The sequence below is a fragment of the Danio rerio genome, chromosome 8 (assembly GCF_049306965.1).
Source record: "Danio rerio strain Tuebingen ecotype United States chromosome 8, GRCz12tu, whole genome shotgun sequence".
Lineage (NCBI taxonomy): Eukaryota > Metazoa > Chordata > Actinopteri > Cypriniformes > Danionidae > Danio > Danio rerio.
In genome coordinates, this window is record NC_133183.1 from 18435800 (window position 1) to 18451445 (window position 15646).

Sequence of the window (15646 nt, forward strand, 5' to 3'; positions counted from 1 at the left end):
ACATCAAATAAGCAATCTTTATTTAAAACTGAAGCAAAGATATTTTGAAACAGGGGATAAGCCTGATAGGCTTTTAGCACGTCAGCTTAAAGGAATTCAAGCTTCCAGGTCCATCCATAGTATTAAGTCTAAAGACGGCACCCTTTTAGTTAATCCCAGTAATATCAATGCCCGTTTTGAAGAATTCTACGGGGAGCTTTATACCTCCAATAACATGTCCACTGATAATGATTTATCAAACTTTTTTGAATCTATTGATATGCCTATACTTATCATTTCCATCTGGAAAAGCGGCAGGGCCAGATGGGTTTAGCCCTGAATTTTATAAGAAATTTAGTAATGTTCTCTCCCCTCTAATCCTTAGGATGATACAGAGTTCCAAAAAAGATAAGATTTTGCCCAGTACACTATATGAAGCTAACATTTCTTTTATTCTGAAGAAAAACAAAGTAGAAACTGACCCAGCCAGTTATAGGCCAATTGCGCTACAAAATTCACTAAAGTGTTAGCCATGCGACTTAATAAACATTTATCATCCATCACTCATCCTGACCAGACTGGATTTATCCCTGGAAGATTCTCTTTCTTTAATGTACGTCGCCTTCTTAATACAATATATGCCAATCATGCAAAAACTAAAGGGGCGGCAATTTTATCTTTGGACGCACAAAAGGCTTTTGATCAAGTTGAATGGCGTTATTTATATGAATCATTACAAAGGTTTGGATTTGGTCAAACGTTTATGTCATGGGTTAGAAAAATATACGCCAAGCCCATGTGTTCAGTTTTGACTAATACAGACAGATCACCTAAATTTTCTTTTTGCCGATCAGTACAACAGGGTTGCCCTCTCTCTCCTGCCCTTTTCGCTATTGCGATTGAGCCCCTTGCCCTAAGCATAAGACGCCACAAATTACAGGCCTTCAAGTGAGAAACAGAAGTTCTTATTAGCCTTTATGCAGATGACATTATACTGTATCTGTCAAACTCTGAGCATTCAGTCCAAACTCTTTTGAATCTTATCACATCTTTTGGAAAAATATCCGGATATACAATCAATCTGTCCTTTATTTGAAAGCTATGTTACAGTATCTTCCAATAGATTTAAAGTTGCCTGGGAAAAAGATTTGGGAATCAAACTCTCTGCAGACACATGGGACAATTGTCTGACTTCAATACAGTCATGCTCAGTCAACAGCAGACACCAACTGGTTCAATTCAAGGTCATACATCGTCTACACTACACTAAAGCCAAACTCCATAAAATCTTTCCTACAGTCTCACCAATGTGCGATAGATGCAAGATAGCAGAGGACACGGTTTCTCATGCCTTTTGGCTCTGTCCCCTACTAAACAGATTCTGGACCAGCATATTTGACTGGTATTCCAAGGCTTATAATACACTTTTTCTGCCAGATGCCGAGCTCGCTATCTTTGGGCTTTCACAAAACACTTCTTCGCTCCCTCAAACAGTGCAAGCGTCTTTAATGCAAGGCATGGTGGTTGCTAAAAGACTACTGCTTAATAATTGGAAATCACCGTTACCCCCTTCATTCCAGAACTGGATTTCTGATATGATTTCTGTTATTCAGATGGAGAGACTTAGATTTTTACGGACTAGCTCCACGAGAAAATTTTTGGCTACTTGGGGTCAATTTCTTGATTTATTTGACAAATCTACATCTTATGAGCAATCCAGTGACCCCTCTGAGGTTTAAGCTATACACCTTTACTAGTTTTTATTGTATATACTGTTTTGTGACTATGATGTGTGTGTTTTTTCTTTGTGTTTATTTTGTCTCTTTTCTTTGTTGTTTTCTTTTATATTGTCTTTTGTTTGTCTAAGTACGAGCCAATGTGTGTTCTTGTTCTGTGTGTGTATATATAAAAATGCTTAAAATAAAGTAAAAAAAAAAAAAAACAGCTCGCGTACTTTCGATTATTTATACAGCTAAAAAGCTGTTTTAAATGGATAATTAATTTCAAACCGATACGCAGTGCTCAGCATAATTAAGAATACCCTATTTTGAAAATGAATATTTGTATCAATTTCTTCATGAATATCGGCTGTATTTCGGTGCATTTAAACAAAACAATTTATTAAACAGATACATTTATTAAAATAATATTTTAGTCATCAAACATTTTTAGAAATTGAAAGATAAATGTAATTAAATTTAACCAAAGTATTGCAAAAAAATACAACCTACAAAATTATTATTTTTTGCTTCTTTTGATTTTTCCTTTTTTATTTATTAGTTTTATATATATATATATATATATATATATATATATATATATATATATATATATATATATATATATATATATATATATATATATATATAAAATATAAACGTGGGTGTACCAGTTTTTAGGCAAGGTAAGGCAAGTTTATTTATATACTGGCCTTGCTTTTTATCTGCTCTCACTTCTGCAGATCTATGTGCCCTCCAGAAACTTGCGTTCTGTGAATGAACGTCGCCTCGTGGTTCCATCTCAAAGAGGGAAGAAATCACTTTCGCGAACGCTTACGCTCAATCTGCCCAGTTGGTGGAATGAACTCCCTAACTGCATCAGAACAGCAGTCACTCACTATTTTCAAGAAACGACTAAAAACTCAACTATTTACTCTCCACTTCACTTCCTAATCTGCAATTGCCTCTCTGAATATCACACTAACTACCCAAAAAATAAAAATTTTTAAAAATACTAATACTACTAATACTTTCCTTCTTAGACTTTACAGACCTGAAACTTGCCTATAGCACTTATTCATTGTTGCTCTTAGTTGTGTAAATTGCTTCCTTGTCCTCATTTGTAAGTCGCTTTGGATAAAAGCGTCTGCTAAATGTAAATGTAAAATGTTATATAGCACATTTCATACACAGTGGCTATTCAAAGTGCTTTACATAAACCAGAATAAGAGCCATTATTATATATTCTAAGTTATTTTTTTGAATAAGAGCCATTATTATGCATTATATATCCTAAGTTATTTTTTGAATAAGAGCCATTATTATATATTATATATCTTAAGTTATTTTGTTGTAACTTCCTATTAAAAAATATTAACTTAAAAGAGAGATTTGTGAGGCGTGTACTTGTATATGCTGAGCACTGTAACTGTAAACAAAGCAGCACAACAAATGCCAAATACAAACCACAAAATTGACATTTATTGAATTGAATAATTTATAATGAAGTAATTTAGAATCTGGGCAGTAGCTAAAGTAAAAAAGACATATTTTTATTTATGTTAAATAATGTAGTGTTTCCATAAAGTGAAGTGTATTATACTTTATTTACAACAGTTTGTTGATAAATGCTACTACATAGTGTTAACTAGCCTACACATTAAAGTACTAGTGAAGTACATGATTTATTTGAAATACTACAAAAAACTATAGAATGTAAACTTTTTATTTAGTAAAGTGTTACAATTATTGTCACCTGACACCACCACGATGTAGCATTTATGTGCGAGATACACTTTTAATCTAGTTTTGAACAAACACAATTACTTTTTAATCGTCTATTTACTTTTCTAATCGTCTCAACTTACATCAATCTTGTAAGAATACTTTAACTAAAGTTAAAATTAGTTGAAACCTGATTAACAAAACGTTTGTTCATGATAATTTGTGATATAATTTTTCATTGCACAATGCCGATCAAATTGAACACCACATTAGTAATATTACAAAAAGTCTGCTAAACATTTAATTTGATTGATTTACATTTTAAATATTAAAAAATCATTGTGAAAACTGGTTTTCAATTTAATGACTGGAAAAAAATATTATTCCTTCATATTTTCCGCTGAAGTTATAATTTACATTTAGAAAACAACAACATCAAGACTGAAAATCTAAAATAAATGATTAGAAATATATAGTCTTAGGGAACGTTTAGTTTGAGCATAACTTATTTGGTTAATTTTTTTACAAATAAATATGTATTCAGGAAACTTGGGTTGGGTATCTTACTCTTTTTGTAGTTTTATTATTGGGATAACAACTGTCATACCAGAGCTTTTCTTTCTCAATGTCAAAGAACATCCTTCAGAAGACAAAAAGTACAAAATATATCTTTAAAAAAAAAAGGTCACAATCTATTTTGCTTATCTGACCGAAGCAGCAGTGCAATCTTCACAATGGCTAGAGCAATGAGTTGGAGAGGAGACATGTTACTACAACCATTGAGGAACCTTCCTCCAACACCCTTGGAATCTTACAAGCTTTGGGTTTCTCATCACCCCACAGATTCCCTGATTGCCACATTTGCTAAACTCATTAAAAGGACAAACAAATAAGATTTGAAGAGACTCAGAGGAACTGTTGTTGATGCCGATTGGCTTTAACCAAACATTCAGATTAGTAGGATGTGGAAATTCTTCGGTTTAATGCTTACAGCAAAGCATGTAAGTGCACATTTTGATTTTTGTTGACTAGAGCTTGTGAGATCCTCTGTGTTTTCAGGAAACCATGACAAAGATTTGTTTAAACCTGATTACAAATAGACAGAGCAAGTATGAGGTAATGAATGAATGAAAACTCTCTCTCTCGCTTTCTCTAAGACAAACACACAAACAAAACTGTGTCAAGCCAAAATGCTGCAGAGGAGATCTAAACCGCTTTCCTATATTCTGTAACAGCTGTGAAATGGAGACAAAATAGTGGCAAAAGTACCTCAAAACTGCTCAACAATATTAACAAAAAGTAAATGTTGTGTCTGAGGTAATCTGAGAATTGTAGCTACCAGTTGATGATGGTTATGATTCAAGTTTTGTGTCACACAGAATTGCTTAGCAAGCAGGATATCTGAAATCATTTGTAAACAAGAGCGCTGAATTCCTACAATATTACGTACAGGCGTGGGTCTGTTGTGTCACATTAGCTCCCTTTTACTCTCCCTGACTGAAACTCTTAGAGACCTGACAAAATAAGAATGAAAATTATCACAAAGTTAATCGATAAATAGTTTTGTAGTAGTGAGAAGGGACAAAAAAAACAGCAGAAGAATCCATCACACAACCAAAAAGTAAAGGAATGTCCAGCATAAGTCCAGTTCTCTTTCCTGCACCCCATCAGTCATGAGGCGTTCTTCATTAGTTCCTGTTGAAATCTACAACTCGTCTTTGAGTTTAGAGTCTGTTTCCTCCTCCTCGTCCTCCTCTTCTTCTTCTTCTTCCTCTTCCTCCTCTTCATCTTCCTCTTCCTTCTCTTCTTCCTCTTCCTCCTTTGCCTCCTCCTTTCTTGACTTTTCCTCTTCATCATGTTTCTTTCTGTCTTCCTCTTCTTGGCTTTCCTTCATTTTCTTTTCAGCATCCTTAAACAACAATAGATGAATTACTACAATTAAACGGACAAATATTTATTGGGGCTAATAATAATAATAACAACAATAATAATAACTATAATAAGAAAAATGTGTACTTTTGTGGCTCCCCAAGTCTCAGTGCCGACCTCTTCTGCCAACTTGGGGTCGTTGGTAATTAGGAAGTTGTCGAAAATTGTGCCAGACTTCACCTAATGGAATTAAAACACAAGAGTCAATAATGACTTATTAAATATCAGAAAAATTTTGTCATGTTTTGGATGTAAAGGAAAAAAACTGCTAACGTACCTGCCACAAGTCCAGTCCGATCACTCCGATGCTGTCGTATTTATAGATCTCGCTGTCAGCAGTGTATTCTGGGTTATCAATCTCAGGGTGCACCCATTTCCCCTTGTAAGCAGGATTGTCGATCTGGCGGGGTTTCCACTCACCCTTCAAGAGATTCACAATTCAATTTAGGAAATCAAACAGCAAAAAACCCAGTATTCACACAGATGAAAATAGGGCTGCACGATATTGGAAAAAAATGGACAAAGCGATATTTTATTTTTTTGCGATACACATTGCAATATTGAGCATAATTTCACCAGTTGACTTGAATGGCTCTATTTGTAAATAATTTGTCCTTTTAGATTAATTGAGATAATTTTGTAGGCCAGTACATCTGCGTAAAATATAATAAACCAATCATAAGCATTGCTAAACACAGTAGTAAAAAATAAAAGTAAACAGTCTAGGAGGTATTCAGGCACATGAATTGAATGATCAAATGTAAAATAAACCTCTATACAGCTCATTAATCTTTCTACAAGTTACAAACATTATGAATTGTTATACTTGAATGCTTACACACTCACAGACCTTAAAAATATATGCAAATGTAAATTTGTAGAGTTCCAATAAATCACGTTTATTTCCAACTGTGGCTCCTGGTCAGGTATAATCTGGACTCCACATTTCAGATCCTGCGATGTGTCTATTGCAAATGCTCACATTGCGATATTGATGCTAAAATGATATATTGTGCAGCCCTAGACAAAAACAGAAATTGTACAATATAATGAATTTGATGTGGAATGATGATTAACTAGATTGATTTTCTAAATATAATAAATTTTCATAATATTGATTTCATTGAGCATGAATCATTTTAATACCCCTTTCTCTAATCAAGAATCCTCCTATCATTTGATTTACACAAACCCCACCTCTTTTTTCTAAAATCAAACTGAAGCTCACATTTACATGTGCCTCCGATAAAACAATCAACAATGGATTAACAGAAACAAGATGCCACCTTATATTTTACTTCAATGCATTTACTCAAACAGTAAACTAAAGATCTGTCGCTACTTTTGTTATATCAAAAAGAAACTGTAGACAAAAAAGGCTCTATAAAGTTTGTTCTACTTTTCTTCAAAATTACTTTTAAAATTGCTGTGAAATTAAAATTCAGTTTATTTTGCTAGCGCACATTGTTATTCTTTAGGAGAACAATTAATCTGTGCAAGTTAATTCACTGTTGACTGTTGATGACAGAGGGCGTGTCTGAAGTTGGGGCTGACACGATCATCATAGCAGCGTCAGCCAATGAAATAAGCTGGCAATCAACTGTCTGAGCTAGGGAATTTGTATAAAGCAATTTGATTGGCAGACGCTTCCATTGGTGCTTGAAAAGTTGAGAAAGTCTCAACTTCTGCAGCAAACAACACGGATCCACAATTCAGTTCAGCAATGTTTGACGACACCCGTTCGAAGTGAATGGCAAGCCCTGAACCCCTGTTTGAATTTATTTGCCATTTTGGTATGATATGATATGGCATTTTCAATGAAAGTCAGAGCATTTGCTTCTGCACTTGCATGTTGATGTTAGTTTGACAACCACATCATTCCCAAGCACACCCATGATGATGAACAAAAGGCAAGCCCCGCCTCCAGCTCAATGTTCTGTTTCAGTTGAAAGTACTTCAACACACTAGTGATGGGAAGTTCGGATAATTTTACTGACTCGGATCTTTGTGTCTCATTCATCAAGATGAACGAATCTTTTTGAGAGTCATTTCGTTCATTTGGTTCAATTTGCCAAAATATTATTAAAATGTTACGAATTGCTTTCAAACACATCTACAACCAGCCCAAAAGGTTGATTGCACGACAAATAAGTCATAAATACAATATAAGAATGAGAAAATAATAATTCAATGTTTACCTGCTATTTTGTTTATGAAGGCATTTGTCTCTTTGCTAAGCTCACCTCTTCATGTCTTCAAATGTCAGGGGTTCATTCACGTTACACTAACAGTCACATATAATCTTAATCAATGCACAGTCTAAGCCGATAGGAGCCATAATCGTTCGTTCATCACATGACAGAATGACTCAAACCCGAGGACTCGAGAGATGAATGGGTCAATTCTTTTTCCGGCTCTAAACGCGCATGAGTAGCCCGTGATGAACGAGTGACTCAGACCCGATAGAGGACTCGAGAGATGAACGGATTAAAACTTTTTCCGGCTCTATTCACATATGATTGGCTCGTGATGAACGAGTGATAGACCCGATAGAGGACTCGAGAGGTGAGCGGATCAATTCTTTTTCCGGCTCTAATCACATATGATTGGCTCGTGATGAACGAGTGATAGACCTGATAGAGGACTCGAGAGGTGAGCGGACCAATTCTTTTTCCGGCTCTAATCACATATGATTGGCTCGTGATGAACGAGTGATAGACCTGATAGAGGACTCGAGAGGTGAGCGGACCAATTCTTTTTCCGGCTCTAAACGCATATGATTGGCTTCTGCCAATGTGATGAAGACTTAAATTAGCGATACTACCTGCCCAAACGTGCGCACGCGCGGATGAACAAATCACTTCCTGAGAGGACTCGTAGCTCCCAAGTTATATTGAAGAGTCGTTCAAAATGAACAAATCATTCATGAACGACCCATCACTACAACACACTGAAATAAAAGCCTCAGCAACTTAAGACTGGAATTTGGTTTCTAGTTTTCATCCCTTAATATTTTTCTATTGTCAATTTTAACAATATCATGTGACTTCAAATTTTCTAATGTTTTCAGACCACACCACGAGCATCATGCACACACTTCAGTATCTGTGTAATAAACCAAAACTTGGCATTCATTTGCACAGACAAGCAGAAAATATAGATCTCAAATAGTATCTGGTGGTTTAAAATCAATACTATTTATAATATTGATATAATGTGATTTGATTACATGTACAGAATTACTTTTGACTTATTCCTTAAAACAATTACCAAATTCTACAACAATTATACAACAAATTCAGATTTTAGATCTAGATTTAGATCTTAGCTCTTATGTCCAGTATTGTGTTTGTATTTATGATTCATTTAAGTAGCACCATTGTCCAGTGAGACACAACATTTCGTTTCTTTTTATGTCCACACATGTATCGGAATAACAATTAAGCTCGACTTGACCAAGCGTAAACACAGATACACAGACATTAGAGCATTTGAAATCAGATCAGCTGATAAACGTAGCTTTCAAAAACTCCAATGTGTCTTAAGTATCTGTTTTTGCGCTTTTGTAAAAAGCGGTGAAACAATGACCTTCTGAGCCAATCACAGTCTTGTTGAACAATGAACCCAATGGCCAATCAGATGCGTTTAAGAACGAGCTCAATAGTGCTCAAATGTCAGCAGTAAATAAACCTGACCAACTGGTACTGAAGTCCCTAAAAAGAGCCATAATAAACGAAATAAGAGTACCTTGTAATCAGGATTGGTGACCATTGGTGGTTCCCACTCTCCGTCCATCTCTTCATCCCAGTCATCAGGCTTCTTGGCATCAGGATCAGGAATGTTCTCAGGTTTGTCCCATTCCTACGAAAACACACAAAGACTGTATTAAAAATACATGAAGAAATACATTTCATACAATATTTCAGAACAGCTCTTGGAAATGCAGTGTATGCAACAAAGTTGATGACCTGTGTGTGTTTAGCCCAAATATTGGCTAATTTAAGCAGTTAATCTGTTACGTGATAAACAAAAGCGAGGACATGTTTGTTTTATGGACACTGTCCTTTACCTCTGGTTTCTGGTCTTCAGGGTCATCAATCTTCTCCCTCTCGTCCCAGTCTTCAGGCTTTTTGGCTTCGGGATCTTTGATCTTTTTGGAAGGCAGGAAGTCCCAGTCTTCTTCCAAAGATCCAGATTCGACCTTCTTATTATCAATCTTGACTTCATATGTGTTGTCAGGATTGACAATTAATGTGTACAGATGGCTGTATTCATCATCCTAGATGATAAAAATACATGGTAGATTAGACTGCAGGACTAGTACTAATGTGGATTATGCAACAGAAAATAAAGAATTACCTTGCATCTAATATCTTTGTTGATCAAATGATTTTTGCCTTTGTAATTGAAGATAACATGTACTTTCTTAGTGCCAGGGCCACAGATGTCAGGACCTGAAAGAGATAAGATGGCATTATGGGTGCCCAAATAAATTGATGCATGTTTCAGATGTAAGATGTCTATAGACGGTTTAAGTACTGACCAAACATGATGTTATATGTGGAGTCTCCATGCATGTCTTCCTGATTGAGGTCTGATGGGAAAAGTTTGATGTAGCCTCCGCCACAGTCAATGTTCTGCTCGTGTTTTACACTAAACTGGATCACGAGAGGCTGATCCTTGTTGTTGAAATCACCAAAGCGAGCGGACATCGCATAAAAATGAGCATCCTGACTGGTCTGAAGACCTGCAACATTACAAGAAGATATTAGAGCATCAGCAAATATTATTTAAATCTTTTAGCTATAAAGCCTACATAAAACAGAAGCTGTTTTTTTTTTCGCATTGAGGGACAGTTTATAGAAAAATTGAATGTTAAATGAGGAAAAAACGTGAGCGTGGCTTGTTTTGTATAGTGCAAGCTGATTGGATGTTGTAAAAGTGTGCATTTCATTCCGTTTTTATCCGACACTTCGTCCTCACCATTTTTGTTTGCTGTCAAAACTGACAGTTGGAGGGGCGTGGTTTAGTATGTTAGCCATACGCAATACCGCAAACAGACCTAATCTGAAAATTTAACTAAAAACAAGCAGATTTTCAGATTTCAGAATGAAAGATTATGAGGGCAAACAATTTTTTGTTCTTAATGACATGCACAGATGAATTATTCACCACAAAACTAGCACCGGTAGCTGACAAAATCAACATGGTTAGTTTTGATTACATGTGTACTTTAAAATCTTCATAGCAATCATCTGACAAGCAGGGCTGCCACTAACAATTATTTTAATAAACAAATCATCAATTAACTATTTAATTAATTGGATTAAAAAACCCAAACTATTTATTTTAGGGCTGATATTATTTTATAAAATAATATACACTCCATTACCTGCAAACAAATTATTGTACATTCAGCCTAATGTTGTCCTTCATACAATGTGCAATTTCGAGGCAATGAAAAGTTATTTAGAATATGCATTTATCAATAAATTTAATGTATGTGCTACATAACCTGCATCATTTATTAAAGAGACCATATTATGGGCTTTTGAAAATGTCTTTCCATGCAGTGTGTGACATAGCTCTAAGTGAGGTGAAATGTCCTGCAAAGGCTTAAATTTGAAAGTGCACCGTATTTAAAACTATTGATTCATCTATAAAAGAGTTGACTCATAGTAGTTTAAATGAATCACCATGGTAAGTCTGGTAAGTCGTGCCGGCTTGAAGTACCAAACTCAAGCCCCGCCTGTAAGCTGCACATGCAGACCTGGAAAAATTTAAACCCCCGGCCGCGCCAACAAACACTTTAGTAAATCCCAGTTGAATCACGTCGCAAAGACAGAAGTGTGAGGGAAAGCTAGTGTTATTTTCCCTACCCAAACATGTGAAGAGGTCGTGAAGAGTTAAAGTTGGTTGTAGTTTATTTTTGCAAAAATACCTCAGCATTATAGCCCAGCCTTGAGCTGTGTTTCTGTCATTTTTCTGATCGCTTCTGGATTCTACATACTTACAACGGGGGATTCGTCAGCCATTTGTTAAGGAAAGGATCAGAAAAGACTGATGTATAGGACTTTGTCAGCTTGACAGGAACTTTACAGTACACAGTTCATGGATACGTTTCTTCCTCCATTTCACATGTGTAAGTAAGTGTGATTAAAATGGTTGCCTCTTTGTTTTCTTTAACTTGCAAATTATGTATTTAATTTTGTTTTGTTACTTGTAACTGCTCCACGCAGCTTGTACTGTATCTGGTTAACTCTTTATTATATACCCATATCGTGTCTAAAACCACGTAAAAAAAAAAAAAAAAAAAAAAAAACGCGATGCGTGCTGCTTTGTTTGCAAATTAAAACGCGTATGTAAGCTCGCGATCCACTGCCGTTTGTCGCTGCTATGGCCACCTTTGGCTGTTCCTACACACGTGTGGCGGGGTCAGGTTTCAAAATAGGTCAGCTTTTGCCACTGTGTGGATTAATACTGAATGTGTGTCACTGTTATTACTTAATGGTTAAGAAAAGAGCAATATTGCTGCTATTTTGCTTTAATGCAACATTGCTGTAATGCACTCCTGCATTGGGCCCACACAAACACTCTGCACTCCGACTACCTCAAAATTGTTAATAAGTCGTGGTGGGCATTTCTCTCTGTCAACCAATTACAACAGACTGGGTTAGCGGACCAATCAGCGCAAATTAGTATCACGTTAAGGAGGGGTTCGGGACCAATAAATTGCTGAACAAATCATATGGGAGTCGTTGGGCTAATTAGGTAAAAATTAATGCATTTTATAAAACAATGAAAGAGTTTTTTGACCTTGCATGCATATCAGTTTGTTGCTGGAAACCCTAAAACCAAAATATGAACTTTTATAATGAATAATTGGGGCTCTTTAATGTTTAAATCGACTGCTTAGAAGTTAAAAGAGGCACACTTAAAATGGCCATAATGAACAACAAATGTGCATACAAGATGTAAACTGTTACAAAGAGGTATTATAAAAAAAATCCAATGCAAAATTTACAATGTAGAGAGCATCTGACATTACAAAAAATAAAAATAAAAAAAATAATAAATAAACTTAAATGGAATTTACATTTAGGAGTAATACTTAGGAGTAGGACTATATGATATTGGAATTATTTTACATTGAAATATTTTTTTTCCTCTGTGACATATATTGCGATATAATTTCACCTGATGACTTAAGCTCTATCTGCAAAGTCATTACTTTAGATTAATTGGGATTATTTTGTAGGGGAATGAAAGGTAAAAAGATTCTTATGTAATTTATTATATGCATATAATAATCAAACTAAAGTGATAAATGAACACAATGCAGAACATTTTTAAGTAAAACAAACCATGCTTCATTGTTTTCTGAAGCGAGTAATGGTTTTCAGATACAGAAATTGAACAATCAAATGCAAAATAACACTGCATAGACTTCATCATATAAATAATTAAAATTTTATTAAACTTCTTTATGGACTACTTAAATGCTTTAAACTCTCTTAAAAAGCGTACATAGTCCCAGGCTTTAAAACACATGCAGAAAAGAAACTTTGACTCTGTTATGGTTCAACTCTGCAGTGTCTCCACAAATATGCTGTGTTTTGACCTGTGGTTTCTGGTCATTCATAATCCCAACTCAGCATTGCATATGTTGCGATGTGATTATTGCTGACAAACACATTGTTATATCAATGGTTAATATATCGTGCAGCCTTATTTACAGTGGGAGTACACTATCATCAGCCCTATTTAAACCCCCAAAACACTCCTATTTGGGATTAATGCATTCTTCCAATAAGTGATGAATCATGATTTAAAGTACACATGCTTCATTATAGACAAAACAAACTTAACAGTGTAAACTAATTCTACTAGATGTAGTCTGTGCTAGGGCTAGTGGACTCTACAGCACACGTGGCTCTGTAATGTTTTGAAACGTAGTAAATATCAGATGGTGCAACATGCCTGCGGGTCACTAGAGCAGGGGGCGTTACGTCACATACAGTAACCCCTCCATCCGCTTATTATTAAGTGCGTAAAACAATGCAAAACAGAGGAAACCACACATTCAAGACAACAGGCATCAGTGATCCGATGACTTTGATAAAAAGAGCGACACTCACCCTTATCTTTCTCAGCATCGCCATAAAATTTGCCTGCAGAAAGCACAAACTTCCCATAGTCGGTCTTATGCTTGGATTCCACCCATCGGCTCCTCCAGCTGTCTGAAATGACACGGATATGAAGTTAAAAGCTATTAGCATGCGTGTATGCATAATTATGGGCAATTTTTGATTCAATCAAGGACGTTTGCTGTATTACGGTCATGCACAGATGCTGCATTGACTATTTTGACTAAATAATTTAAACGAAAAAAGAAGAAAAAATGCTAATTATTATAATCATTATTAATATTATTATTATTATGAACATTATTTAATGGATGCAACATAATTATTGGCAGGCCATTAGAAAAGGTATACCATCAGGTGACCACACAAAAATGAAGTCTGTTGACTACAGCACGTAGACATTATTCAGAAAGCATGATAATTATAATCTTACCTCCGTCTTCAAATTGCTCTCGGAAATAAACATTGGACTCTGCGGTTATTAAAGCGACGGACACGGCCATAAAGAGTAGGGATAACGCAGTCATCTTTGCACTAAAATATACCCCCCTTTCAGGAACGTACAATAGTAAAATATTGAGAAAATATGTTTTGATAAGAAGTATGACACTTGCAAGAATGATGCGGTCTGTTTGGATCTTCACATGCCTGCAGAAATCACCGTTCACTGCTGTCTTTCGCACAGTCTCGCCTCTAGGCTGGGAACAGATGGCTGGCTCTGATTGGACAGCACCAGGAGACGACAGCGTCACGCCACTCAGCCAATCAGATCGTTTGCGGAGTCCCGTGAAACTTCCGTCTTGGCCAATGCCAGCTGACCACGCGTTTGGCAGGCACTAGTGATGGAAAGACTCATTTCCGCGAATCGGTTCAATGAACAGGTTCAAAACGCGAATTCTGCTGTTATGTCACATCTTGTACGTTGATTGTATTGCCTCTAACTAAAATCCTCCTGTTTTACTATGCTAAATATGTGCTACTTACGGGCTGCTATTCTGCTTTTTTTTCGATTTCTTGTTAGCTACCTTTTCTTGCTTGTTTATTTTTTTGTTTGCAGTTTGTTTAAGTATGTATGTTTGTGAAAATCTCATACAATTACGTTGTTAATATTTATTCATTCATACATGCTGTCTGTTCTTCATTCATTCATTCACTTTTCTTCGGCTTGGACCCTTTACTTATCAGGGGTCTACACAGCAGAATGAACCGCCAACTTATCAAGCATTTGTTTTATGCAGCAGGTGCCTTTCCAGTCACAACCCAGTACTGGGAAACACTCATACACACTCTCACATTCACATATACACTATATGGCCAATTTATCTTATTCAATTTACCTCACCAATAGTTGGGGAAAACTGAGCACCCAAAGGAAACCCATGCGAAAATAGAAACAACAACTAACCCAGATGGAGCTCGAACCAGCAACCTTTTTGCCGTGAGACGACAGAATGTTACATTTTGAGCTATTGGTTCGTTGTGTAAACTGTTCACTCGTTTTAGCAAGTTATGTAAATGAATCATTAATTTTCTTCAGCTTTTCAGCTTTTCAGTCCCTTTATTAATCCGGGGTTGCCACAGCGGAATGAACCGTCAACTTATCCAGCATGTTTTACGCAGTAGCCGCCCTTTCAGTCACAACCCAGCATTGGGAAATACTCATACATTTTCATATTCACACTCTCACATTCACACACATAGGCCTACACTACGGCCAATTTAAGTTATTCAATTCACTCCACCTAAGGTGGAAGAAACCTGAGCACCCAGAAGACAATCAATATGAAAACAAAAATGGTAACTAACCCAGCCGGTGCTCAAACCACCGACCTTCTTGCTGAGGCGACAGTGCTAACATTATATTTTGAGCTCTTTATTCAATGTGTAAACTGTTTACTCCTTTTAGCAAGATGCTTTTACCTGCAACCCATCATTGGGAAACTCTCATTCGCACACACTACAGACAATTTAGCTTACCCAATTCACCTATAACACTTGTTTTTGGAGAATATGACAATTCAATTTAAATATAAGAATCTATCATCATGAATATGGATTAATATGTTAACGATATGGTGTCTTAAACAATTATTGTAAATACAAGAGTTCCACAAGGAAGCATTTTATCACCCTTACTTCTTTCTCTTT

The 15646-nt window shown here is 35.9% G+C and overlaps 1 protein-coding gene across 2 annotated transcripts in view; it reads right to left on the bottom strand.

Annotated features, from left to right (window-relative positions):
• calr (calreticulin) overlaps positions 1-14195 on the bottom strand; it is a 39604-nt gene extending 25409 nt beyond the window's left edge. The window contains 9 exon segments of one of the 2 annotated variants that reach the window (NM_199713.2): positions 3408-5331; positions 5439-5531; positions 5629-5772; positions 9099-9212; positions 9421-9630; positions 9711-9805; positions 9895-10098; positions 13490-13591; positions 13932-14195. In NM_199713.2, coding sequence (NP_956007.2) covers positions 5128-5331; positions 5439-5531; positions 5629-5772; positions 9099-9212; positions 9421-9630; positions 9711-9805; positions 9895-10098; positions 13490-13591; positions 13932-14025 — 1260 coding nt within the window. In that variant the 5' untranslated portion in view covers positions 14026-14195 and the 3' untranslated portion in view covers positions 3408-5127. 2 annotated transcript variants of the gene reach the window in all.
• Positions 14196-15646: the final 1451 nt, after the last annotated feature.